The sequence below is a fragment of the Seriola dumerili genome, unplaced genomic scaffold (genome assembly GCF_002260705.1).
Source record: "Seriola dumerili isolate Sdu_G_001 unplaced genomic scaffold, Sdu_1.0 BDQW01000449.1, whole genome shotgun sequence".
Lineage (NCBI taxonomy): Eukaryota > Metazoa > Chordata > Actinopteri > Carangiformes > Carangidae > Seriola > Seriola dumerili.
In genome coordinates this window covers 8150069-8177893 of record NW_019174704.1, presented here as the reverse complement: position 1 = coordinate 8177893, position 27825 = coordinate 8150069, and the positions used below count along the sequence as shown (strand labels likewise).

At 41.5% G+C, this 27825-nt stretch overlaps 1 protein-coding gene across 1 annotated transcript; it reads left to right on the top strand.

The window, feature by feature from the left end:
• Window positions 1-71: 71 nt before the first annotated feature.
• Window positions 72-25977, top strand: LOC111234445 (mitochondrial fission factor-like). The gene is made up of 8 exons (XM_022762542.1): window positions 72-308; window positions 1439-1631; window positions 9923-10047; window positions 16237-16343; window positions 20864-21055; window positions 23045-23128; window positions 25484-25553; window positions 25656-25977. Exons 2-8 carry the CDS (start codon window positions 1442-1444, stop codon window positions 25785-25787), a joined length of 900 nt encoding a protein of 299 aa, XP_022618263.1. The 5' UTR covers window positions 72-308; window positions 1439-1441; the 3' UTR covers window positions 25788-25977.
• Window positions 25978-27825: the final 1848 nt, after the last annotated feature.

Below are 27825 nucleotides of genomic sequence, written 5' to 3'. Positions count from 1 at the left end.
GCTGCTGCCTTGCTCCCGCGAGGTTTTAATGTCATGTGACGTGATGACGGTCTGGTCTGCAGCACCGGAGGAAGTCGGACAAAATTCTAACGAGCATGCATTGTATCCAAGTCCAGCAAGAGCACGTCGGCGCTACGCACTGCTGCAGCTCACCTTCGCTCATGCGCCAGATACCATCTGCCCCCATGGTGCTTTTATTCTGAAGGACACTTTTATTCCGAAGGATTCTGACCATAAGAGTTGGAAGTACATAGGTTGTTAGCCAAGCAGACCAGTTGTTGGACAGTGACTGAGTCACCCTAATCAAGGTTTGTAAACCTTTATTGAGTTGTTTTACTTCGTACGTGCTTTTACACATACATCTGATGCTACTGACTTCAGAAGTGTGTCCTGTCAGGAGGTGTGAAATTTGACCTCCTGTTAGCTATCGGCAGCAACCTGTTGCTAGCTAACTAACCTTAGTCGGCTATATTGGGTAACGTGCTGCTCTGCGGGAAAATACTGTTGACTTGGATTGTTGACAGCGAGACAGGCGCTGTCAATAATGTTGGGCCTCTTGAGCCTCTGGATCAACGCATTTAGGGTTTTCCTTTGTAAAGTTGTGATGATAATGCGAGATAAAACGAGTTGTGAAGAAGTTGATCAACAGTATTAGCCATGGTATGGGGGGGGGGGGTAATTTTATAAATTAAAAATATCAAATATATGTTATACACTTTTTTAAAACAAATATATGAAAATAATATTAAATCAACAGCCTTAAGCTAACCTCAAGGACCCAAGCTGAAAGTTTTCTGCAACCTGACTTTGAGAACAATTATATGAGATTATGACATGAATATTGAGTGCACATTTCTGGACTGTATATTTCTGGAATGTATAATCCATTCATTTGTAAAAGAAAAAGGAACCCTCCCTATGCTAATTGGTACTTGAGAGATTGTTAACCTTTTCTCTGAAGCCTGGTTACGTCATCTGATGAAAAAGCAAAATAAAGAAGGATTTCAAGATGCTATAGCCACATTTTAAGTATGTGATCATATATTAATGGCTCATCCTTCTCATCCATGGTCCCACCCACCACCTAGATGTCTGTTAAGTTGTATTAACAATTAGCCTAACCTTCCTTCCTGTTGGCCACTCCTATTTATTTCATTATTTATATTTATTTCATTGCATGAAATAGATGCATGCATTAAAATTTGCTGAGTTACTTATGCAGGTGCATTTGCAAAATCTTTTTGCATCTCAGTGTTCCTCAGTCAGGTGTTAAAAGCACTTATAAAACCAAGATGAAAACACAAATGAGGAGGATGCTTTATAATGTCAGTGAAAGATACTCTGGATTTCTGACTAAGTAAATAATTATGCATAAACTAGAAACTTTTGCTTGTACAGGTGTTTTCATATGATGATGGCTTTCACTTTGTAACTATAGGAAATGTCCCAGGTCCCTAGTCGTGATGCAGCATTCATGGATGTCATCAACAAAAACATGCGTGTCCCAGAACACCTGAGTGTTGGCCCAAGGCAGCAGCAGTTTGTGGAGGAAGTAGGTGAGGCCATGAGGTGGCCCGAGGAGCACTCACCTGCTTGCACTATGCAGGTCCCCGACAGGCTGACATACACTGGTAGGTTCCCAAATTCTCAGTGTTTCGAAATTGCTGTGCAAAGACTGAGTGATGTACTGTATTGTGAGTGTAGGAGTTTTCAATGTTCAATTCAGTTTTATTTATATAACACCGAATCATAACAGAAGTTATCTCAGGTCTAGACCATAGAACACAGCAGAATGCAGATTCCACATAAAGATGTAGAATGATAATAAGAGCAATAGTAATAAAAAGACAACAGGGAATATGTCAAATAACAGCAATAATGAGACTAATAACAATAATAATACGTCTAACAATAATAACAATAATTAAAGCTGCAAGCAGTGTTGATCGGGCCCTTGCACTCCTGCGCACCTCGGGGGGCTTGCAGCGCGCCATTTGAAGCAGTCATACATCATAACAACTGCTGGACACTGCACTCAGGGTTAAGATTAATTACACAGACCATGTGGCTGCAGAAAAGATGTACAGTATTTTTATATGCATTTTTAATTGTAACCACTTGGTGGAGCAAGAGACAACACAATAGGCACACATGAGGCTCTTTATCATACTGTACAATGAAAATGTCATGTAAATTAAATGATTGTCACACAAGAGTTAATTCCTGTTTTCAGTAGGTGGCGCTGTGAGTTTGACTTAAAATTACTATGCAGATGTCTACAGTGTGAGTCATCAAACGTGAAATTTGAGGCAGATTGGACAAAGTATCATAGTTATATTCACTTCCTGTTTCAGAATTCACCACACCACAGAAACCATGCCCTTAAGTGAAAACTCACAATGTTCGCACTGTAGGATCAAAACATTTGACACACATTGGACAATCTATAATGGATTTAGACCTACTTCCTGTTGGGAATTTGCCACGCCACTATAGCCACGCCCTTAAATGTAAAGGCATTATTTTCACAATTTACCATCAGCAAGGGAAGAAGTATTTTTTGACCACCTTTGATGAGGGCTGCTAGGAGTAAAACATGAAATTATAAAATATATATCTCATATTGCCATTGGGTGGCGTATTACTAAATATGAGCATGTGGATGTCTTCAGGGCGAGACTCTTATCATTGCTATAAGGTTTGGGCAAGTTTGGAAAATGTTTGCTTCAGTTATAGCCAGGTGATGTTTTCATGGTGAAGCATTGAATTTGCCATGCCACCACGGGGGGGTCCTTTGGCGAAAACTCAAAAGCTCTGCAGTGTAGCATTGCATAGATGTGAATAAACCATTAATGATCTTGGAATTGGACAATATGTCATGGACAAAAAGCCACTTCCTGGTTCGTATTTAACTCGCCGCCAGAGAGACACCCTTAAGTGAAAAGTTAAAATTGACATCCATGAAGCATCAGCATCTTCAACAAATTATTTACAAATTATTACTAAATATAGACATACAGGTCTGTTCAAGGCGGGACCTTTATCAGATATATAAGCCATGGGGCCTGTTTGGACAGTGCACGCTGAGATACAGTGAGTTGAATTTTCATGGCGAAGGATCGGCACGGCAACGCAGCGGTCAGAGCACTCTTTGGTGCTTGGGCCTTAACCCATTTATAACGGATGCTGTGCAGCGCAACATTGCCCCTCCCGCCGGTTGCTGCGCTGGTTGCTGCGTAGCGCAACATTGTTGATTCCTCGTCATTTTCATGACGCATGCAGCATATAAATATGTAAAATATGTATGAATATATCATGAAAATGACGAGGAATCAACAATGCTGCGCTACGCAGCAACCGGCGGGAGGGGTCATGTTGCACTGCGCAGCATCCGGTATGAATGGGTTAATAATAAACGGAGCAATTTCAATAGGGTCCCTTCACTGGTTGGTGCTTGGGCCCTAAAAACAGAGCAGTTTCAATAGGGTCGTCGCATTCTCCAGTGCGCTCGGGTCCTAATAAACAGTGAGGTATCAATAGGGTCCTCACACCAGTCAGTGCTCGGGCCGTAAAAAAACACAATTTCAATAGGGTCCACTCCTGCGCATCTCGGGGGGCTTGCAGCACACCATGTGAAGCAGTCGTTCATCATAACAACCGCCGGACACTGCACTCACGGGGTAGGATTTATTGCACAGACTGTGTGGCAGCAGGAAAGATTTAAAGGATTTTTATATGCATTCTTAATTGTGACCACTAGGTGGAGCCCGAGACCAGATAATAGGCACACATGAGGCTCTGTATCAGACCATATTAGTATGCAGATGTCTTCAGTGTGAGACTGACATCAAACATGTGAAATTTGGGGAATACTGGACAAAGTATCAAAGAGTTATAACCACTTCCTATATTTCCATTTGGTGGCGCTATGAGTATTACGAAATATGAGCATGTAGAGGTGTTCAGGGAGGGAGTCTCATCAAATCTAAAAAGTTTTGGCCTGTTTGGACACTGCAGGCTTTACTTATTTATTTATTTTATTTATTTATTTTAATGATTACATATATATTTTTACTCAATTTATTTTTAATCTTGTCTATAACTAATTCAACTTATATGTATAACTCTATATTCAAAGTTATGTTTAAGTTTTATTTTTAATTTTACTGAGACTGTTGTGTAATTTGGGGTAATAATGTAATGAATTTTTGTTTAGTGTGTAAATTTAAAATGAACAATAAGCAAAGTATAGAATAAAAAAAAAAAAAAGGTTAACACTTCTCATAATAACATAAAAGATCTCGAAAACAGTGTTTTGCACCATTGCTTGTGTAGCGTGAACACCACAACTTTGAATTTGCTCTCGTTGAAAGAGGGCACCAGTCCTCAGGGAGGACAACAGTGAATTACTTCATTCATTAATGTGATCACTCTCATATCAGAAGCCGTGATTTTCTTAAGTTGATTTTTTGTACTCCAAATGAACACAACAGGACACCGACTGAGTGCGAATAAAAAAGTTTATTAACTAGATTAGTATCGAATAAATGCAATGTGTAATAATCATAAAGATGAAAATAATAATGAAATGGGCAATGATGAGTTGGCAATGGTGGGACAATATGTTATGGCTATAGCCAACCGCTATACAGCTAATGATCACTACATCTACGATTCAGATTTGATGATTAAATATTGTCATATTTCAACATCAGACAGACCTACTATGAGTTCTGCTGTAGCTGGAGACCCTTGGCTGGAACCCAGGTGGCTGAGGTTTCTGTGGTGGATTCTCCTGGAGGCCGTGTCCCGTTATTATGGTGACTGATCCTGCCCTTGTCTTAGCGGTTCAGCCTTGGTGGAGTTTGCCAGGAGACTTTCTATCTTGGGCACTCTTGATTTCTGGTAGGGTTGTCTGCAGGCGGTTGTGGCCAGATGTCTTATCTGCTGGTGTCTCCCGCGGGTTGATGTGAAATAAACTCTAATGCACTTAACTTTGGCTGGATAGCTTAAGAGGAGACTGGCATTGACCAGGTGACTCTAAACTGTCACAAATCTTCAAAAAAGGGGCCTGATGATAATTACAAAGTTACAAAAATTACTCTGAGGCACTTCTTTTGTTTTTGGTACAGTTGTTCTTGACTTGGATGTCATGTTGTGTGTGTTACCTTGTGTGAAGGAAGCTGACAGTATGGTCACAGGAAAGACATTGTCTTAAAGTCTACATGTTACATTTCAGTCATTATATAGGATAGAAGTTTGGGACTGACCTATTACATAGAAACATCTCATGGGATACAGAACACTTAGATATTTAATTATATATTCTTCCTCCGATCTGTGTCTGAAGAGTGTTCTGCTGGTCACTACTTAGCATTGGAATGTGGGTTATAGTTTGAGTTATCCAGAGAGGGACAGAGGAAGGGAGGTTGGTGTGTGTGCATATTCATGCATAGCACAGAGAGGCCAGGATTCACACCTTAGTGATAATCAGTCCTTTTGGTGCTTTTTCTAGAAAAGAAACAAACAAATATCGACTGGAGATTATGCCTATGCTCTCAAGGTTGCCTGGTGTCCATTCGTTGATCCCCTGGAGATGACCCTCCTTCCACTAGCTTGTGCTTCCTGTGACGCTGCTTCCTGTGATGCAAAATTTTCTGTGAGATTGTTAACACCTCTCTACTGTCTTTCCTGACTCTCCTTACTCTAATTCTTCTAAATCTCTCTGATTCTACAATTGATTGGTTAATTGTCACTATCTTCTAAATTCACTGGGTGTTAGATTCAACCCACTTGGGATCTTAAACAGGATTCTAAACAGAATTCTCTCTTTTTAAGTGTTTGCTTGTTTGCTTAGCTCAGCCTAGCTTAGCCTATCCCACTAGCCTTTCAGCTAATGCTACCTCACTGTTGTAACTATCGCTTGTGTTGGCTGTTCCGCTTGCGCAGACAGGGTGTCTCTACTAGAGAGATGTGTCCGTCATTTAGAGCAGCTGTTGTCTCCTAGCCTCACTTTAGATATGACGGGCACTCCCGATAGTTGTAGCCTCTGGCTTGACAACAAGCCTGCTAGTGTTAGCCCTAACGCAGCCTCTGCGGCAGACTTTGAGTTTGTCCCTGTTACTGGGCGTGGAAATGCTCTGAAGACTGAGTGACCTGTTGCATAGCCTGGTCTGCAGTCACCCCTCCCGACTGCAAACAGGTTTTTGACCCTTGCCAGCCCTGTTGGTAATCCTGTTGGCCTGCGTTCCTCTTCCACCTCGGGTGACAGGGTTTAGCTACACACGCAAGTTATTTACCCACAATGTTAGACTAGCTTCACCAGCCAGCATTTACTGCCTACCTGGGGCCAGAGCCTCTGACTTTGAGGTTATCTTAGGGTGCTGGCATAACACAGAAAGAAACAGGGTACCCAGGCACTCTCCACCACTAGCTCTAGCTATAACCACGTAGTTATTCATATTGGTGCCAATGACATATGGATGAAGCAGTCAGAGGTCACAGAAGCTAGTCTTGCTAGGATGTTTGAGTTTGCCAGAATGATAAGTCGGCATTGATTAACTGTCTCTGGTCCCTTACCCATGCGGGGCACTAATGATGAGGTTTACAGTAGGCTTCTGTCTCTGAACCGCTGGCTGGCCCATCACTGTAGAGAACAGGTACGTAGTTTTGTAGATAACTGGCCTTCTTTCTAGGGCTGCCCTGACCACCTGTAAGCAGACGGCCTTCATCCTACTGGAAAAGGCGCTGCTGTTTTGTCTTGTAATATAGACAGGTATTTACAGCAGGTTTGACACTAGGGACGTAGTGCTCAGCAGGTCACAGGTGATTAGAGAGCCTGCTAGGGTTTTAGGAAGTGCAGTTTTGGAGTCCACTAGTCTAGAATCTAAGTCTAGGGAGGAAAATCCCCATAAACCATTGGCTGTGCTGCCCATACTCTTACTCTTCTACTGAAAGACATCATGGCACTGAAGACAATGGACACACTATACACGAGAGCGAGGCAAGTTGTGAAGTATGTGAAGGGCAAACAGCTAGCCTCACCTGGCTTCCACTTCCCTACTGCTCAAAGCAGAGAAAACTACTGTGGTCAAATCATTGGAGAAACGCCGGGAGTTCTGCATGAAGCCGGTGCATGCAGCAGCGGACCCAAAATATGACAGGGGCATACTCTCTGGGGAAGAGATTAATGGTGCTTACGTTATTATTACAGCCATGTCTGACCACCTGGGCTTTGATAAAGGCAAAGTTCTGGGCAGTTTGGCGAAGTACCGAACCAAGCAAGGCCTTTTGGAAGGGGATGGAATCTGGCAGTCATGCCAGCACATATCTGCATCCACCTGGTGGAAGAGACTTTGTGGATCTGAGGCCCTTGCACCTGTAGCCTCCATTATCCATCAAATCCCACCATCATCAGCTACCTCTGAGCGCAACTGGTCACTGTTCAGGAACACACGCACAAAGCTTTGCAACAGGCTCACAAATGTGAGAGTGGAAAAACTGGTGGCCGTTCGGGCAAACCTAAGGCTCTTTGAGCCTGACAGAGAGCCATCCTCAACAAGGCTGGACAATGAGACTGAAGAGGAGTTGGATGTTGAGGAGGTGAACATGGAGGATGTTAATGAGGCCCAGGAAGAGGCCATTGCCTGAAAGGGTGTGGCAAAAGTGAAGAACAGTTTTTTTACTTATTGATTGGGTGGGGGAGGGGGAATGAGTAATATTTTACTCAACATTCATGTTTTTGTTGTTCAATGAAAGAATTGATTGTAAAGTTCTAAAAAAAATTCTAATCAAATAAATCTGTTGAAATGTCATGTTTTTTAATTGTATTATTTTGTATGGATGTCTGCTTATGACAAAACAAAATGTTTATATTTATGTATGGATATGATACAGTTTGTTTAAATGACTGGATATGATTAGTCTCTGTGAAACATGGCTTAAACCAAATGTTATTCTTCCTCTTATTGAGGCTTCCCCACCTGATTATACTAATGCACATGCTGCTCGAGCCACTAAGCAAAGTGGGGGTGTGGCTTTAATCTATGACTCAGATTTCAGGTTAACGACTAAACAGGAAGTGACCTTTAACTCCTTGGAGGCTCTTAAACTTAAATCTTCTTCATCAGCTAAGATTAGCCCTCTCCAGGATGTCAGACTATGACCATTTCATCTTGTAGTACTTTAAAGACCACTTAGCCCTTATTCAGAGTTCTTAGAAGAATTTATCTTAGTTCTTGTCACTGACACTGACGACATTCTAATTATTTTGACTTTAATATTCACTTGAATAAGGCCTAGGATGCTCTAAGTAAAGCCTTTCAAGCAATTATTGACACTTTTGGTTTCACCCAGTTTGTGGCTGAACCAACTCACTGCAATGGCAACACTGTAGACTTGATCCTATCCTGTGGAGTTTGTGACTGTCTCTCCCGTCACTTCTGCAATCTCTGATGACTTTTTTTTTTATCAAGTTTGACGCAACACTAGCATGTCCACACATTACTAGCTCAAATGTATTTACCACACGACACATTGGTCCAGCAACTGTAGCTGCTCTTGCTGAGAAACTACTGGAGACCCTCGCTCCCTTCACTGTAGCAACTGATTCCATCGAAATTTGTACTAGTATATTAAACACAGCTCTGTCTAGCCTCTTGGACTCAGTTGCTCCTCTCACCACTAAAAACCAGATGGTTAAAGAGGTCTACACCGTGGTTTACTGAAGAAACATGAGACCTGAAGCAGGCCTGCAGGAGATTGGAGTGCAAATGGCACAAATCAAAATCTGAAGAACTTTACTGTGTTGTTTCTGCGTGCTCTCTCCACTGCTCTCGCCACTGCTAGAGCAGCCTACTTCTCTGTTCATCAGTAACAATAAACACAATCTTAGATTTCTTTTTGACACTGTAGCTAAACTCACTCAGCAGCAGCCATCTCTTAGCTGCTCGCCTCTTTACAGCACATGACTTTCTAGACTTTTTCAAGTTTTTGCGGAATATATATGTTCTTTTTTGCCATTCCTTTCACATTCAACATTTTATATAGTATTATTACTGCAAGTAGATTCACATAGCATTGTGCACGTTAAAAAACAAAAAAAATTTGTAGTATGTTTGATTACCATTTTACAGCCAAGCTCTTCCAGAGGTTTTGTGGATGGTGGGTGGGTCTGATTTTAGCCACTTCCTTGTGACAGCCTTTTTGCCTGCTGCCAGAAATATTCAGATCAGTTTCTCATCATTGATAGTCCACCCTGGCCTGAGATGTCACCCATTTGTACAGTATCACATTCTAAAGGGAATGGTGACTCCAAATACATTATTAATATGTTTATGAATTACCTTACGATGAGGAAAAATGTTAAAATTTTCCTTCTCCTTCCACTTCTCTTTACATGTTGTGGATTTGCCGAACTTAAAGGGATTTATAGAAATCATTTTGTTCCAGACCATGTTTTTTTCTCAATGGTTTTAAAACTCTGAAATACCCCCTTGTGAACAAATGTGGAATAAGTCAAGCCTTTTGTGATCCATTTTCAAAATCTATCATCAGATCTATTACGAATAAATTCTGTATTGTAAGCACACCACCATATCAGTTTAGATGAATCACCTAGGCCACATAATTTTACTGTCTCATGCCAGGTTTTCAATAATGTATTAATCCAAGGGTTATCTTTAATTACCATTTTATTTTGTAATTCAGTATCTGCTATCATTGCTGCTTTTGCTAAATATAGAGTATGTTCATTCATTGTCTAGGCTTGACCAAACAAACCGGACTTGATTTCTTAATTCTGTTGTTGAAACCTGGTTTTCTTATGTTGGTTTTTCCAAAATTAAAATCAAATCCATGTAGTTAAGAACCAAAACATAGTGCTGCATGAAAGTGAAATCTTGTCATCTTTCATCACCCACAGAAGCCCCTGATATGAGCCCCAGACCTCTGTTCAGCCCGTCCAGACCGATAATCTGCAGCCCTCTGGGTCTAGAACCATGCTGGGAGAGTCCATCTGGAGAGGTCTTCTTAAGAGAAACATTGCAGGTACCTAGGAGAGTTCTTCTGTAATGAGAAGATGCACAAAGGTCATTGTTCTTATGTGCAGTATCTCACCAAACAGCAACTTTGGAATGTATGAAATGTCTGTAAGATAACAAACAACGATAATCTACAGTATGTTGAAGATATTTATAGGAATATTCCAGTGCGGTCTTATCAAAATTAGAATAAGTGTATATCAAGCACAGTGAAAGCCTGATGACATGTTACTGTAAGGTTATGATTTGGAACTTGTTTGGGAATAATGGGGCTCATTGACCAATATCGTCTTTTGTATTTACTTAAATTCTTTCCTAAGTTGTTCTTAGAAAGTAATTAAGAAAATCTACTTCAGATTCATGAATGTGTTCTTAAACCGCAGAATTGTGCACACCTGTGTTCTTAGATTGATGAATGCCAATCTCCTCGTAAATTGAAAGTGTGTGTCAGTTGGCCCTAATAAGCATAGGTAAAAGCCCGAAAATGCCTTTAAAAGGGCGTGAGACTGAAGGGTCATGTGCAGACACAGACATAAGTCGCAAAGAGATATCGTAAGGGAAAATTGAGGAATGCTTGCAGCACGCCATTTGAAGTGGTTGCACATCATATCGACCGCCGTACACCGCACTCACGGGCGAGACTTATCGCACAGACTGTGCGGCAGCAGAAAAAATTTAAAGCATTTTTTATGCATTCTTAATTATGTGTACTAGGTGGAGCCAGAGACCAAGCAATAGGCACACATGAGGCTCAGTATCAGAGTTTACACTGAAAATGTCATGTAAATTAAATGATTGTCACACAAGAGTTAATTCCTGTTTGGGGAATATTGGACAATATACAATAGACTTAAAGCCACTGAAGATTAAGGATTTTTCCTTGTATTCTCAAATACGTTCCACAAGGTGGAAGCAGAGGATCAGAGTAAGATCAGAGGCAGAGCAGAGTCCATCATGCATCAAAATTGAATGTGGTCCAGAGTCCACACCGTTCAACTGAAACTCACAATTTTCACAGGAAAGCATCATCTAGGTCTAAAGCATACTGTGACCACGTTTGGAGAAGATTGGACAAAGTATAGTATAGTAATGGTAGTGAGTTTGATGGCGAAGGATCGAAGTTCGCCGCGCTGCCACGGGCGGGTCGTCCAATGAATACTCAAAAGCTCTTCAGTGTAGTGTTACACCCGTCTGAAGATGAGGATAAACCAACAATGATCTTGGAATTTGACAATATGTCATGGACATTAAGCTACTTCCTGATTCATATGTAACTCACTGCCACAGCCACGTCCTTAAGTGAAAACTTAAAATTGATATCCATGAAGCATCAGGATCTTCAACAAATTATTTTCTGACCCTTTTATTGAGGGCCAGGAAATAATAAAGAAAAAGAAAATCATATCGCTATGAGTATAACTAAATACACATAGGTCTGTTCAGGGCGGAACTCTTATCATGTGTATGAGCCATGGGGCCATACACATGCATGGTGGAGTTATAGCGATTTGAATTTTCATGGGGAAAGTCACAGTTTTCACTATTGTGCATCATCAAGTTGTTAAGCATTTTCTGACCATGTCTGGGTCAAGATACGATCGCAGTATATGAAAGTGTAAAACTGGACACTTCCTGTTTCCACAAGGAGGCGCTATGAGTATAACCAAATATGAGCATAAAACTGTGTTCAGGGCTGGACTGTTATCACACACAGAAACTTTGGGGTCATTTGGAGATTTTGTATCAAATTTTCAGGGCAAAGGATCGAAATTCGCTGCGCTGTAGCAGGCGGGTCCTATGATGAAAACTCAAAAGCTTTGCAATTTAACTTCACACAGGTCTTAAGATGACACTCACCGACCAGCAAGTCGATCGGATGAATTCCCTGGGAGTTCGTTAAAGTATGACATCTTGAAATCGCAAAAATTGCAGGTTGACGGCAAAATATTGGTTTTAGGGTATGGGTTGGAATACGTTTTTTGTAGGTTTTGAAATGGTACATGTGCCTGCCAAGTTTTGTGCAAGTAGGTGAAACCCTGTGTGATTTGTGCAACAATAGGTGGTGCTATTGAGCCATTTTGCCGTGCCCATGGGTGAGACCCATAAAATATCGAAATTTACACCAGACTGGACTCGTGTGCAAAGTTTCATGAGTTTTTGAGCACGGGAAAGTCCTCAAAAGTGCAATTTTCATTTAGGAATGATAATAAACACTACAATTGCAAAAGGGTCCAAACACTACAATTACAAGACTCACTAATAATACACTAATAATAAACGTATGAATTACAGTAGGGTCCTCGCACCGCTTGTCAGTGCTTGGGGGCCCTGGCACACTCAGTGCTTGTGCACTAATAAACACTACAGTTACAACAGGGTTCAATGCTTAAAGCTGCAAGCAGTGATGAACGGGCCAGAGAGGTATATACACCATTTTTGATGGATGACCCCCTATTGTCTAGAGGTCATCAAGGTTATGCTAATGAGGGGATGGGAGTGGGAATGTAATGTTAATGTAGTAGACTTTCCCAGGGGGGTATGTTAAAGATGCGTACTAATGTATGAGGGGGGTATGTATAATACCTTTATGAAACTTTAAATGGTTGAATGGGTTTAAAGGAATAGGTCATCATGCAACCTTATTCATAAGCAACAAGTTTTGATGACTATGTGTGAGAAACGTAAGTTCTTAAAGCATATTACCTTATGAGTTCTCCCCCTCCCTCTCCGTCTCTCTGTCACACACACACACACACACACACACACACAGACACAGACACAGCTGTGAGTCCTCCTCCTCCCTCTACATCTCTCTCTCTCTCTCTCACACACACACACACACACACAGAGCTGTGAGTCCACCCCCTCCCTCTACGTCACTCTGTCACGCACACACACATATGCACAAACACATATGCACACACACATACACATGCACAACCTACACGCACACACCAACCAAGGATCCCCCGATATATGCAGAGACAAACTGACGGCTGTTGGTTTTAAGATCCGTAGAACCGGACCCAGAGTCAGAAATGGACATAGCAGACCGATAATGCAAGTCCCTGTGTTTACGTACACGGCAATCGGTGGAGGGTGATCGCGAGCGATACTACAACGCTAGCAACGAAGTGCAGGACATGCTGTGGGAGCCTTATCCTGCAGAATACTTTGTTGCAAAAAATAAAGTTAGAGATACACACCAATCGGTAAAGGATGCAACCAACTCTGTCTGCCAGTGTTAGTCTTCAGTAACGGCTAAAAAGTGTGTTCTGAGGTCAATGTGACCTTGACTTTTCACCTTTGACCACCAAATTCTAATTATTTCATCCGTGAGTGCCGGAGTTGCCAAGTTTCATGCCAATCGGACTCGATGCCGAGGAGGAGTTAGAATTTCATGATTTTGTGAAAATATTTTACAGACGCAAATGGGCCTATGTTACGACTTTCAGCTACTTTCACTGAACACGCCCATATAAGGTTTTTGAATGTGCCATGCCATGTATGGTTTGGGAGTCAGAGGCCAAAACGCTTCGTCCTCATTTATAGTGCGACCTATTGGTGGACATGGGTCATTTTTGGTGTCCGAGGTACTTGCAGGGATCTTTTACCAGCCCTTCAAATTTCATGCCATAATCTCTTATCGTTTAGGCTGCAGTACCACTTTTACCAACAGAAAAACAATAAAAAATAATATAAATCTTTTATAAATATAATTTGCCGAAACTGGGAACCACACTGCCTTGCTCACTGTATTGCTCACTCTCATGTATGTGATAAAGCATTTCAATCTTCTTCTCAAGCTCCATTATCCTCTCAATAAGTCGTTCACAATCCGAGCAGTTTACCGATTTTGCAGGGTTTTCGATTATGTTGTCTTTTGCCAGTTAGAGAAGCTTTGCCAGGCTGGAGTAGCAGGTGAGTTTGTTTTGGGACTGTGTCCAACAAGTAAACTTTCAGCAAATCCACTATAGAGGTTTTCGTTGATACTGGTATAGACGGTAATTATAGTTCTCTTTGGAAAAGTAGCCTGTAGGAAATTAAAATGCAGGCACAAAGCATATAGAAAGCAGAGAGAGCTGAGGAAAACACGTCTGCACTGTAGCACAGCATAGGCAATAGTTTAGCCTTTATTCACCTCAACTCCAGAACGTAACAGACTTGTATTAGAGACAGGTCTTTATTTCGAACTCCCTCTGTTTGATATGTATAATTGGTCATAGCGGTATTTAAGTATGAAGCCTTGTTTCCAGTCGCTACCACTTGCTGTGTCAAAGTTACTGTATTACGTGTTAATACAAATTCAACACTTCCTTTAACCGTTTCATATTAAAAGCCCTCCAGCGTTTCATTGGACAGAAACCCTTTATTTCTTAACAGGGCTTTTATTGCTGTGCTGCAGTAAGTGTATTATCTCATTTCCAGTTTCTGGTGTTTCTGTTGAGTACATGCTATTCAGATCTGCAGAGTTTCTTTAGCAGTTAGCGATGACTACTCTCCTCCCTCCCTCTCCCAACGCTCTCTCTCCTCTGTGAGTCTTAGGTTAAGTTAGTCCTCTGCCTCCTTTAGTAATAATGATACATGTAATGAAAGGAGTTTATTTGCTGTAATGGAGGCAAAGTGCATTGGAAATGCTCCACTTCTCTGCAGCTTCCAAGCAGCCAGGAATCCAGAGGCAGCTCGGTTGAGGTGTTGCCCTAAGCCCCCGGTTGGCATCCATACATGGTCCAGGTTTATACCCAGTCTTATTTGAAAAAAAGTCTCTAAATCGAGAGACGGTGAGTTGGCAACACTGCAAGCTATAAACACCCTGTTACAGCCTCCCTAAGAAAACAGGCTCAACTGGAGACTGGAACATATGAAGGATGCCAGACAGAGATGCCAAGAACAAGAATTTTTTTTATTTTAAACACAGGAAAAAACATACTCAGAATACAAAAGAGAGATGGAGATCCTGGCCAAAAAGAACAAAAGAAGGGGAGCTAAACCAGCCACGCCATGGGCAGTCGCAATCAGGTACTCCCCTCTCAACTGCCTAACGCAAACCAAACTAAACCAAAACACAAACCGATAACTGAACTACCAGTGATCTCCAAGCCAGAAACTAACATAAGAAACTAAAACAACAAAACCGAAAACCACATGGGGAGGAGAGTCCACCCCTCAAGCAGTTCACATACGTGTAGCAAATGAGCAGCAGCGCTCTCCACTCCCCAGGTCCCTCCATTTATGTCAGGATCCCTAATTGACATCAGGTGCTTCAAAAATTATATAAATAAGGTAATATCAGTTTAAAACTGTTTAAATACGGCAATAAAAGCAGCTAAAAGTAGACCTCCTATAGCCATTATGTACAGCCAAACAACTATGCAGCGAAAGCTGACAGCATGGCTCATATAGTTTTGGGGAAGAATCTCCCTGCTTTCAGTTCTTGCTTTGAGGGAGCAGATCTGTCTGCCAGAAGGGAGGTAGGTAGGCTAGATTGTTGCTCATATACCATGATGCTATCCCCTCCACCTTGCTCCGCTAGGCTGCCTCATTGTTATCCTTAATCAGCCCCTCCACCAGTATGTCATCAGCGAATTTCACTATGTTGATGGAGTACAATCATGTTTGTATAGGGAGAAAAGCGACCAATGCTGAGGGTGCATTTGCTGGATGTGCAGGTGCCGGCCTACACCACCTGTGGTCTGTGTCTGGGGCAGAGTGAAGAGCTCAACCCCAGGCTCCTGAGCTCAGGGATCAGTCTGTGCGGGACAAGGGTATTAAAAACAGGAGCGGTAATCAATAAAAAGCAGGCATACGTTATTCCCCTTGCTGATGTCCAGGTGAGAGAGGGTGATGTGTATTAAACGGGAGCATATTGGGGCATCACGTGGCGTAGTGGTCTAAGCAGGCGCCCCATGTGTAGAGGCTACAGTCCTCGCTGCAGTTGCCTCCGGTTCGAGTCTCGCATTGGACGGCCCTTTGCTGCATGTCATTCCCCCTCTCTCTGCCTCCCCATTTCCTGTCTCTCTACTGTGCTATCGAATAAAGGCATAAAAAAGCCCCAAAAAAATACTTTAGAAAAAAAGGAATTGGTCCATATTAAGAACAGGATTTTCTGTTTTTAAATTACCAATGTAAAGAGCAGGTGTTGTATTACACCTTTAAAGAAACCTATCTGCTGAATATGTCTCTAACTGTTTGACAGAGTCCCATACGGAGATCTTACAGTGACCAAAGCTTTGGCAGGACGCCGCCTAGCACACCAACCCAGCTGAAACAGGCTCTGGCAGTGCCCAGACATCCATCAAGCTCGTAAGTACTGTAAGATTACCCATGTAGTTTGTGTGAATAGTTTTTTCTGCTATTTAGCATTGATTCAGCTGGAGCAAATCAGCTCTGTTTATCTAACTATGATTCTACAACAAATGCTGTGTCAGAATTTCTTTCCTTCACTTAACAGAAATTTGGAACACATACATGCATATAAGTGAATAAGAACATTTGGACACACATGCGTGTGCGTGCGTGTGTGCACGCACGTGCGTGTATTTAAACATATACAGCGGGGTCCAAAAGTCCACGGCTGTGGGGGCTTTCTGTCTCCTCCTGCAGTTATTCTCTATTGTCTGTTAACAGCATAGAGAGCCAGAGTTCTGCTCTACTCCCACAGGATCTCCAGGTGAAGCCAGAGTTTTACTATAGCTACAGTCATGGCCAAAAATGCACTTCTTTCAGATAATGCACCATTTCTCCCAAAAATTTATTGCAATTAAAAATGCTTTGGTATTCAATGTTTATTTCTTTTGTCTGCATTGGAACAACACAAAAAAACAGAGAAAAAAAGCCAAATCTGATATCATTCCACACAGAACTCCAAAAATGGACTGGACAAAATTATTGACACCTTTAACTTAATATTTGGTGGCACATCCTTTGGAAAAAATAACTGAAATCAATCACTTCCTGTAACCATGAATGAGTTTATGACACCTCTCTACTGGAATTTTGGACCAGTCTTCTTTTGCCAAATGCTCCAGGTTTCTCAGATTTGAAGGGTGCCTTCTCCCAATTGCTGTTTTGAGATCTCTCCACAGGTGTTCTATGGGATTTAGATCTGGACTCGCTGTCTTTTTTAAAATTCTCTTTTTATTATGATTTTACATGGTTCACATGTTCATTAACATTACAGTTCACCATTCGTCTGTAAACTACAACTGAATCACACAGCAGTATATTTGCGATTCCATAAATAATACAGTGATGAATGATTGGTCCTTCCACCAAAATATAAGAGATGAATTCTATAAAATACAGAAAAAGAACTAAACTCCCTAGAACAGGAAGGCTGGGGTGCACCTTTATGATACTAAAAAAACCTTTACAAAAGGGTTAAAAGAGAAAAAGAAAAGGGAAAGGGACATAAAACTTAACATTAGATAAAAGATGGTCTTACCGATGTGACAGACATAATCCATCTTTCCCATCTTTTCAAAAACACACCTTGTTGTAGTCTTATGGCAAAGGTAATTCTTTCCATCTTAAAAGAAACTTAGAACTAGGTTTCCTTCCCTCTCCCATTTCTGTTTTACATGCAGTGAGCTACCGTTGATTTGTTGTAAACCCCTATAAAGTCTCGATGGTTTTTTGGTTTGAGCCTGAAGCATATGCATCCATAAAGACAGACCCTCCCGCAGCAAGTGCTGAACATAACATACCATCAATGGAGAATCCTCCTCCGCTCCCTCTTTATCTCCTTGGATTCTAATATTCTCTCTTCTGGAGCGGCCCTCCAAATCCATCAGCTTTGCATCCTGGTGTATCTGTAGTTTCAGGAGCTCCGTAACCGCTTCTTGCGCCACTTTTACTTGTATTCTTGATCCTCTTTTCAGCCTCATCGATTCTAGTGTTAGTTTTGTTTATTTCTTCACGAATCTCTTTCAGCTGCTGACTGTTGTCCTTCCTAAACTCCCTAAGTTCTTTCAGTATAAGACCCAGACCTGCTCCTTCCATCTGCTCTTGGGCGTGGTCCAATTCCACACCATCGTCCTTCATTACGCTGCTAGCCAGGGCCCCCGGCTAACTTCATCTTTCTCTAATGGCTCCGACTGCATTGACTTTTTCATCTTATATTTAGGCATTCTCAAGACCCACAATCCTAAGTCCAACTGTACTCAAGTTTTTTAAGTATTCGGGTTGTTGTGGGCAACCTTTTACTCAAAATGTCGGGTGCAAGTTTCATATGCTGCCATTGCTTAGCTCGTCAAAAACCGGAAGCCCTCCAGCGCTTTGTCTTAAACCATTTCTGGGTGCTTTTTGAAGTATGCTCTTGGTCATTGTCCTGCTGGAAGACCCATGACCTCTGATGGAGACCAAGCTTTCTGACACTTCGCACTGCATTGCGCTCCAAAATTCTTTGGTAGTCTTCAGATTTCATGATGCTATGCACACAGTCAAGACATCCAGTGCCAGAAGCAGCAAAGCAACCCCAAAAAATCTGTGAACCTCCACCATGTTTGACCGTAGGGACCGTGTTCTTTTCTTTGAAGGCCTTATTTCATTTTCTGTAAACAAAACAATGATGTGCTTTACCAAAAAGCTCTATTTTGGTCTCATCTGTCCACAGGACGTTCTCCCAGAAGGATTTTGGCTTCCTCAGGTAAGTTTTGGCAAACTCCAGTCTGTTTTTTTTTATGTCTCTTTGTCAGCAGTGGGGTTCTCCTGGGTCTCCTGCCATAGCGTCCCATTTCATTCAGATGGTGACAGATAGTGCAAGCTGACACTGTTGTACCCTGTGTCTGCAGGTCAGCTTGAATTTGTTTGGAAATTGATCGAGGTTCTTTATCCACCATTCCAACAATCCTTCGTTGCAATCTTTCATCTTTCAATAATTTTGTCCAGTCCATTTTTGGACCGTTTTTTTTTGTGTTGTTCCAATGCAAACAAAAGAAATAAACATGTCAATACCAAAGCATTTTTAATTACAACAAATTTCTGGGAGACATGGTGCATTATCTGAAAGAAGTGCAGGGGTGCCAATATTTTTGGCCATGACTGTATATATGACATCTGTGCCTTCAAAGCTACTGTTAATCTGGCTCGATCCAGCATTCCTGTTTGTGTCTTCTTCTGTGTGAACTATTCAATAAACTGAAAAACAGACTTGAGGTTACCTTTGAAGCACAATTTAACCTTAGCAGCTGACTCACATTTACTTGCTAGTCAGCTATGTGATGTGAAAACTAAAAGTAGTGCTGGGTGTTGGCGTCAGCTCTTTTTGAGGTGCGGATCAAAATGTGTCTGTTGCTTTGAGTACGAAGAACAGTCACATCTAGAAAGTTGGTATTTAATGCTTGGTTAGATTCTGTGGGTTCTTTATTTATTTAGGGTTGCAACTAAGAAATATTTCCATTACTTTTTTGATTAATCCAGTAATCATTTAGTCAAAATATGCCAGACAATAGTGAAAAATGCCTATAAGATTCAGGTTACAATGATATAATATGAAGAAATGTACATCCTCAAATTGGTGAAACTGGAAACAGAAAATGTTAGCCATTTTTGCTTGATAAATAACCTCAAAGATTTGTCAATTGTCACATGTATTGATACATTTTCTCAAATAAGTTAAACACGACAGCTTATCGAGGCAAGGCAAAAAACAAATTGTTTGGTATTGTTACAGAAATTCTGTCAGCCTGGCTACTACCCAAAGCAAAAAACAACCATAAGAATCCCAATTTAAATTAGAAACCCTGATCTTAGTGCTGTGATAAAGGAGGAGTGAAACACCTGGTTGTATTAATAAGTAGATAGGTTTTGCTACTGATCTAGTAGAAATAAGGCCAATTCAGTGTCAGCTCTGAACCCTGTCGAATCCCAGTGCTCTCTCCATAGTTGGACTCCTGGGACAAGACCTGGTTGGGCCACTGCATCAATGGACAGTAAAAATATCTGTTAAATCGGTACCAGCCAGTTCCAGGGCTGAATTTCCGTGGCGCTCTCTATCTAGTGACTGCCTGTCTGATGCTCTTGTTTTATCTTGGTTTCTGTCATTCTCCCTCTTCACCTTCTTTGCTTCCTCCAACAGCGGGACTCTCTTTCTTTTGTTGGATAGTTTCCACAGTTACTCCTGTTCTTTTTCCACTGCCCGGGGAAAGCTACTGAGAGCTACTGGAGAAAACAAAAGCACTATTCTCTTTCTGTTTTGGTTGGGCAATGGCAGGCACACTTGCTTTGTAAATGAATCCTTCATTTTTCTGAGAAATTTTGTGCCTTGTGGTAAATAGAATTCCATAATGAAAATCAGGCTTATAGGAAACCAGATGGTGTCATTCTATAGCCATTAGATTATGCAATTAACATTTATTTATTTATAAGTTAAACCAAATAAGTTGTCTATTTTCACATTAAAGGAATCAAATAAAAGGACTATGCTCTATTTCACATCTTAGGCTGTGTTTTGGATGATCTGCAGTTTTCTTGAATTCCAAAACTTATTTTGAAATCTTATGCCACCATAGCAGCTGATGGGCACAAAACACTTCTTGTATGCACCTGTATGCCATTAGCGTATTCCTCCCGAATTGGTATTTTTCCACCTTCTCTTCCTATCCTCACCTCTAACCCTCCATTCTCTGTTGTTCTCTCCACCTGTCTTTTTACTTCCCTCTTCCTCTTTTCCTTACTGCCCCTCCACCTGCCTGCTCCCTGCTGTACTTTTCCTACATTCCTCACTTATTATTTCCCTTGTCTCTTATCTTTAATGTCAACCTATGTTGATGTTCTCCTCCTCCTCCTTTCCTCTGGACTCCCTTTACTTCTCTTGGCTGTAGTCGAGGTTCAGGTCGCCATGTCCGCCAGAGCTGTACTGCTCCTCTTTCCACCCAGACCACCGACCCCCAGACCAAGCCTTTCCCTGCCACCCCCCTGGGCTGCCAGTCTCCACACTCCATGCTGCAGGCAGCCAGGCGGCTGGGCCTGCAGACTTCACAGCACCTCCTGCAGATGGTCAGCCAGAAATACAGGTCTGAGTCATATTTTAAAGCATCCAAGGAGCTCTCATTCTATCCCAAAATATGCAGGATTCATCTCTAATTGAGAAATACTTGAAAGTGAAATTATTTCACTTCCAAAAAGACAATACATTAAATTATCCGGCAGCGTCCTAAAAAGAAATGATGCCTTAAAGTAATTGGACCCATTGCCTGGCTAAAAAAGTAAATTATATTATGCTGTTTAGAAGCTGTTCAGAGTAATGTGGAGGTTGTTTTGCCCTTTTGGAGTTCAGTCACCCATTTCTCATTTGGAACCTCTGACCTACCCCCTCTTACTAATATAACAGAAATCCACACTGGCCGAGAGAGCTCAATGCACTGCAACTTCAGAAAACACATGCACATACACACAACCCAAAAAAGGTTGTTTTTTTTTCTGAAGTTGCAGCATGTTGAACCCTGTAGAAGCCACTGTAGAAGTTTCACCCTACAGTGAACTTTGTTTTAGTTTGTAAGCTAATTACACAGCATTAACATTACTCTTTGTTCTGCCGGCTAGAGGCACACATATATGCATTATGCATTATGGATTATGTAAGTATGTTAGCTAACCCAGAAAAAAATATAGTTATCTTATTCATTTATGGGTCTGGGGGAGGTTTTGTCAAAAGTTCCAGATATAAGTTTTAAGTCCGGGAACCCACATATAGAAAGACATACAGGTGCAGATAGTAAATCCTCTGTATTAAAACTTCAGTGTCTCCACTTCCCACCTCTCTGGCTTATAAACACTTTTTTCTCCCAATAGAAACAAAAAAAGACACTTTTACATTTGCTTATGTTACTAAGTGAGTGCTCCCTTCATGTATTTAACTTTTTTTTTTTTTTTTTAAATTTTATTTTTTTTATTGTACATGTGTTGTCTTCCACGGGTCCTTGTCGGCCACTCATCAAGTCTTGCATTCATTTTGATCTTAGATGATCTTTTAGCCTTGGCAGCACCCAGTAAATGCCAATTCATACCTTCTGCTGGGTTTCACTTAGTGTAAATGTTGTCACCCCCCCATGTCCGCCAGAATTTGCGTGGACTACTGTGGGGACATCCACGCAGCCTAAAATCTGTGTCTGCACAGAACTATCCACATAACAAGTGCGCCGACTGTGCATGCTCCAGATAACAAAATGGATTCTTGTTTTGCAAAGAGGTTGTGTGTGGACATCCAGTGTAAGCCACATTTATATCAATACTCTTTGGAAGTTACAAAGAGCCAAATGGTTTTGAACTCCTGGCTGTATTCTCCTATTCTTGTTAGCTGGCGACACATTATATTTTCTTTTTTTTTTTTGCCTTCCTCTTGTTCTCTTCTTCTACATCTTGATTTTTATAGCGGTTGGCAAAAAACATTGTTGTGCATTTCTGCCACCAACTGGAGTGGAGATCGGGAAATGTGCATGCGTGGAACACCAGACCCACACAAATCCTCAATTGTAGTTTGAGTGGAAGCGTGTGCACATCCGAGCGACCAGAGAAAAGTCACTGCCACTGTCTGTGGAAAGTATGTCCATGCCTCAGCTGTTAGTTTCATGTTCTTATTCATGATAACATCACTCACTACTGGCCAAGGATCCAGACACAGATCTCACGTCAAATATTTTTTGTATTGGTAGAGATTTGCTGCTGATGAAATCATCTTTTCTGTAGTTGGTAAACTACCCAGCTAGACCATGTGGAAAAATCAACATGCACCTGCTTCGATTTAAATCATAATGTCTTGCTTGGTGGTGTCAACAGATGTTTGTAAGGGATGAATTCTGTGACAGCGTGTCCTATTTTCAGTCATTATCTGCTTTCATTACTCACTGCCCACTACTCTCATCATGCTCCTCGTCATCTGTTTTGCTCTCAGCTAACATCGCCCGTCACTAGCCACTAAAATCTTTGCATTGTCCCTGCCGGTTACCTGTCATGTTGTTGGAGTGCCAGACTGCAGTTTTTCTTTCTGTCTTGTTGGAATTAAGGTTTAACAACCAAGAGAAGCCTCCACCAGTGAGAGTCATGCCTGAGGTCCCTGCTTCAGCACGTGTGGATCAAATTGAGAAAAGGTGACTGAAAGGAAAACTGTATGTTTCAAAATACTCTCATGTTTGTGTCATAATGTACCACCCAAACTGCTGAGTAATCACTGCACTGCATCTTTAATGTGTCCTGGGTATTAGTTGCTTTTGATGCAGTCTGTGGAATCATAATGTTATGGTACCATGAGTGTGTCTCTTTCAGACAAGTAGTTGAAACTTTCCTGGTATCCCACAATAATTTCAATTCAATAACTTTATTGTCATTGCACAGTGTACAGTGAAATCAAGTGTATCCTGTGGTACATACAGTAAACATAGCAACATGAGTAAACATAACTATAGACAAGTAGACACGTTACAATATATATAAGTAAATATAAAACAATAAATAGTATAAAAACGCCATATGGGTGAGAATACTTTCAATGTTGCAATGATAGAAAGACTGAAGCAGCTGTTGGGATAGGTTGGCTCTTTTTAATGTCCTGTCCTACAGCCGCTTCTGTGCTTTCTTCATCAGAGAAGTGACGTTTAGGGTCCATGTGAGGTCCTGGGAGATGCGTGTACCTAGAAATATGAAGGAAGACACTCTCTCCACTGTGTCTCCTCTGATGTGTAATGGAGCAGGTTCCACACATTTCTACAGGTTCCACACATTTCTACAGTTTCCACCATTCTGTCAATCTGCAGACTTCATCCCGGTAGACAGACTCATCACCATTAAGTCCAACCACAGTGGTGTTGTCCGCAAACTTTATTGTAGTGTTTGTGCTGTGAGTTGGTGTACAGTCATACTGTATGTGTAAAGGGAAAACAGAAGACTACTCAGCACACACTCTGGGCTCCAGTGTTGGGTGTCAGGGAGGAAGAGCGGTGGCTTTCCCCCACCTGACTGTCTGTGATGGTTGGTTCATAAGTCCTTGATCAAGCTGCATGTGTACTGGCTCATGGTCAGCAGGTCCAACATTTTGGACTCCATTCTGCTGGGGATGTTTGTGTTGAAGTCCAAAAACAGCATCCTCACATATGTCCCAGGGTGTTCCAGATAGGACAGTGCAGTGTGCAGGGCTGTGTTAATGGCATTCCCCGTTTACCTGTTGGCTCTGTAGGCATGACATTCCTTTGTCGTGGTGAAATTCACCGCACCTCCACGGACACCCTGTTCAATGACCCTGAAAAAGCTTTGCAATCTAGCTTCGCAAAGGTTTTAAGATTATACTGACCAAACTTGGAATTGATTTGATTAAAACTGTAGGAGGAGTTTGTTAAAATATGATGCCTGGAAATGGCCAAAAGATTCACCAAAATTGCACACTAAATTCAAAATGGCGAACTTTTGGTTGGGTTTAGGGTATGGGTCCAAGAGGCTTCTTTGTAGAACTAAATGTGATATACACCTACCAAATTTAATACATCTAGGTAAAACGTACAAACATCGCAAAGGTCTTGAGATTAGACAGATGAAATATGATGTCAATATGATTAATTCTCTAGAAGGAGCTGACTTCCTGTTTCATGGTGAAACATCAAAATTGAAATCTCACAATTTTCACAATAAAGCATCAGTGTGGTTGTGGTGAACCTGCTAGAAGGAGTATATCAAATAGTAAAACATGATGTTTTGTGTTGCCATTTGTTGGCACTATGAGTATTTCTAAATATAGGCATGTAGATATCGTCAGGCCGGGAATCTTATCAAACACATTAAGTTTTGGGCAGTTTGAACAATGCATGCTGGAGTTACAGCATGTTGGGGTATGAAGGGCCTCTGTGAAATGGTCTAGATGGCGCAATAGAGCCATTTTGCCACACCCATGTTCATAAAATAAGTACATTTTCACAAGGCCTGACGAGTGTGCAAAGTTTCATGATTTTTGGAATATGATGCCTGAAAGGCGATTCATTTCGGTTAAAAATAATAATCACAACAGTTTCAAGAAGGTCCTCGCATCCTCGGTGCTCGGGCCCTGATAAACACAACAGTTTCAAGGAGGAGTTTGTTAAAGTATGATGTCTTTAAATCACAAAAATCTAAAAAGCTGATTTCCTGTTGGGTTTAGGGTATGGGTTGTAATAATGTTTTTTGTAGTTTTTGGCATAATACATGTGCCTACCAAGTTCTGTGCATGTAGGTGACACACAGTGAGAGTATCACCACAATAGGGGGCGCTATCGAGCCAAGACTCATAAAATATCAACATATTCGCCATGCCTGACCTGCAAAGTTTCATGAGTTTTCAAGCATGATAAAGCCCTCAAAAAGGCAATTTTCATTCAGGAATAATAATAAACACTACAGTTTCAATAGGGTCCTCGCACTCTTTGATGCTCGGGCCCTAATAATAATAATGATATGTATCTGTCTCTCTTTTCTCTATTCAGTACAATGGAGAACTGGAGCCTAGAAGAGGAGGGAGGAGCTGCAGTTGAGTTCATCATCCTCAGGAGACAGGTACGCAGTGGAAAAGCCCATTTGGCTCATTCCTTGTTTGTTCACCATCACTTTTCCCATCTCTTTCTTCCGCACTCTGTCTGTCTCTGCATACCTGTGTAGGTGATGAAGATGAGTCGCCGGCTGGCAGTACTTGAGACACACAATGCTGAACGGAGGAATACAGAAGTCATACAGTTCTCCTTGCTCTTCTCCGCCTGCCTTCTAAATGCCTGGCTGTGGATCCGCAGATAACACACACACACTGACACACTGATGAGCTAAAACATTATGACTGCCCCTGTGTAATATACTGTTTGTCCTTTGCGTGCTGCCAAATAGTTCCTATCTAGGCCTACATTGCTTCAGCTTTACCACCACTTGGCAGATCAGATCATAATCTGTTTTTTCTTCAGCCTTCCTACAAGCCCTGTGTACTGTGTATGTTGCAACCACCCGCTCATTCAGCACTGGACCCCGGAGGCCAGTGAGTCTCTAAAGGACTGTTTTGAGTGCACAGATTGGAATGTACTGTTGGAGTGACAGGAAAAATGATAACAGCAAGGACCCTGACCTTGATATAATGGTTGAATGTACCACGGACTACATTACCTTCTGTATGGACACTGTAATAATAAGTAAGGACTGTACACTGCTTTCCAAACAACAAACCCTGGATCACAAGTAATATCAACCCCCTCCTCAACCAGAAAAAGGAGGCCTTCGGGGATGGAGACAGGGAGAAGCTCAGGTGTTTGCAACATGAGCTTAAGAGGAGATTAAAGCAGGCGAAGGAGGACAACAAAAAGAAAGTAGAGAGGAAGCTTCAGCACAACAACACCAGAGAGGTGTGGAAGGGGATGAGATCCATCACTGGCTATAAAGAGAAGAAGAGCCAGGCAACATCAGGTGATGTGGACAAGGCCAATGAGTTCAACCTGTTCTACAACAGGTTTGACACAGCCTCATCTGTTCTCTCTCCCACTGCTTCAGCTGCAGCTTCTCCTACGGCATCTCCTCCACAACCTGACACTGCAGCTGCAACTCCCTCCACACTGTTGTCAAGTCTGGCTGGGTCTGTGTTTGGCAGGAGTCTGGACTCACTCAGGACTGTTGTGGAGAGACGCATGCAATGTAAGATGGAGGCCATCTTAGACAATACCAAACATCCTCTCCACAACATTCTGGCAGCACAGAGAAGCAGCTACAGCTGCAGCAAACGTCTCATCTCACTGCGCTGCAGGAGGTTCCGGAGATCCTTTGTTCCCACTGCCATCAGGCTATACAACACCTCAGCCAAAGGAAGTGGACTATTCTAATTATTATTGTTTATTTATTATGAACTGTTATTATTATTATTATTATTATTATTATTATTATTATTATTATTATTATTATTATTATTATTATCAACAATGAGGTAATGGACACATGAATTTCACATGAAGTATCTATCTATCCATCTGTCCATCCATCCATCTATCCATCTACTATACCTGTAGTGATCCTCACCATTGCTGAGTGGGAGCACCGCACAAGTCTTGTCGTTTCACAGATGCTCCAAATGACTGTTCATGTAGCAATTAATATATCCCAGACCTTGACATACAGTATATGAGATGAATAGCTTTATTTACTTCATCTGTGAGTGCTCATAATGTTTTGCCCCATCTGTCTACATGAACATTTGTTTGACTAAACTTGTGATGTCCACATTCATCCCGCACTCCATATCCTTCAAAGAAATATCAACTGTAACATTGTTGTGAGTTGGAAACAGTGATGTGCCTCTTGCATTTCTTGGTCATTTTTTTCATGTCAGAGTGTTTTGTTCTTCTGTTTTGGTTATTATTGCTTTATCTTTTCATCAGAAAATTAGCAATTTAAAATGTCAATCATTAATTGAGAAGCACTGGGGAAGGGGCTTCCAACAGTCACTAATGCAGGTAGAAATGAATTGTAGTGGTGCAGAGACAAGTTTACACATCCACAGCAACAGGAAAACGACCAGAATGCACTGCAGCTGTAGGACAGTTTGGGTTTCTTGAGGCAATGCTCAAGGTTTTTGACTGAGGAAACTGACTGTTGCCATCACTGTCCTCATGTCTCGTTTCTCCTACAAATGAATATTTTATTGAATGCAGAGGCATTGTTGAGGCATTTTGGGAGATGTAATTTATCAAATGTCTTCAGCACTTCCTACATCTGCTTACAAAATTTGTCACAGAATGGTGTTATGGAGGGTGTATCACACTACTAGCCCTGCTGTTTCCCTCCTCAACTTGAACCTAAT

Bases quoted from the DNA above. Each gene is read 5' to 3' on its own strand.
- LOC111234445 (XM_022762542.1), top strand. From the start codon at position 1,442: ATGTCCCAGGTCCCTAGTCGTGATGCAGCATTCATGGATGTCATCAAC. The intron at 1,632-9,922 runs GTAGGTTCCCAA...CATCACCCACAG, and splicing joins CGACAGGCTGACATACACTG to AAGCCCCTGATATGAGCCCC. The intron at 16,344-20,863 runs GTAAGTACTGTA...TCTTGGCTGTAG, and splicing joins CCCAGACATCCATCAAGCTC to TCGAGGTTCAGGTCGCCATG.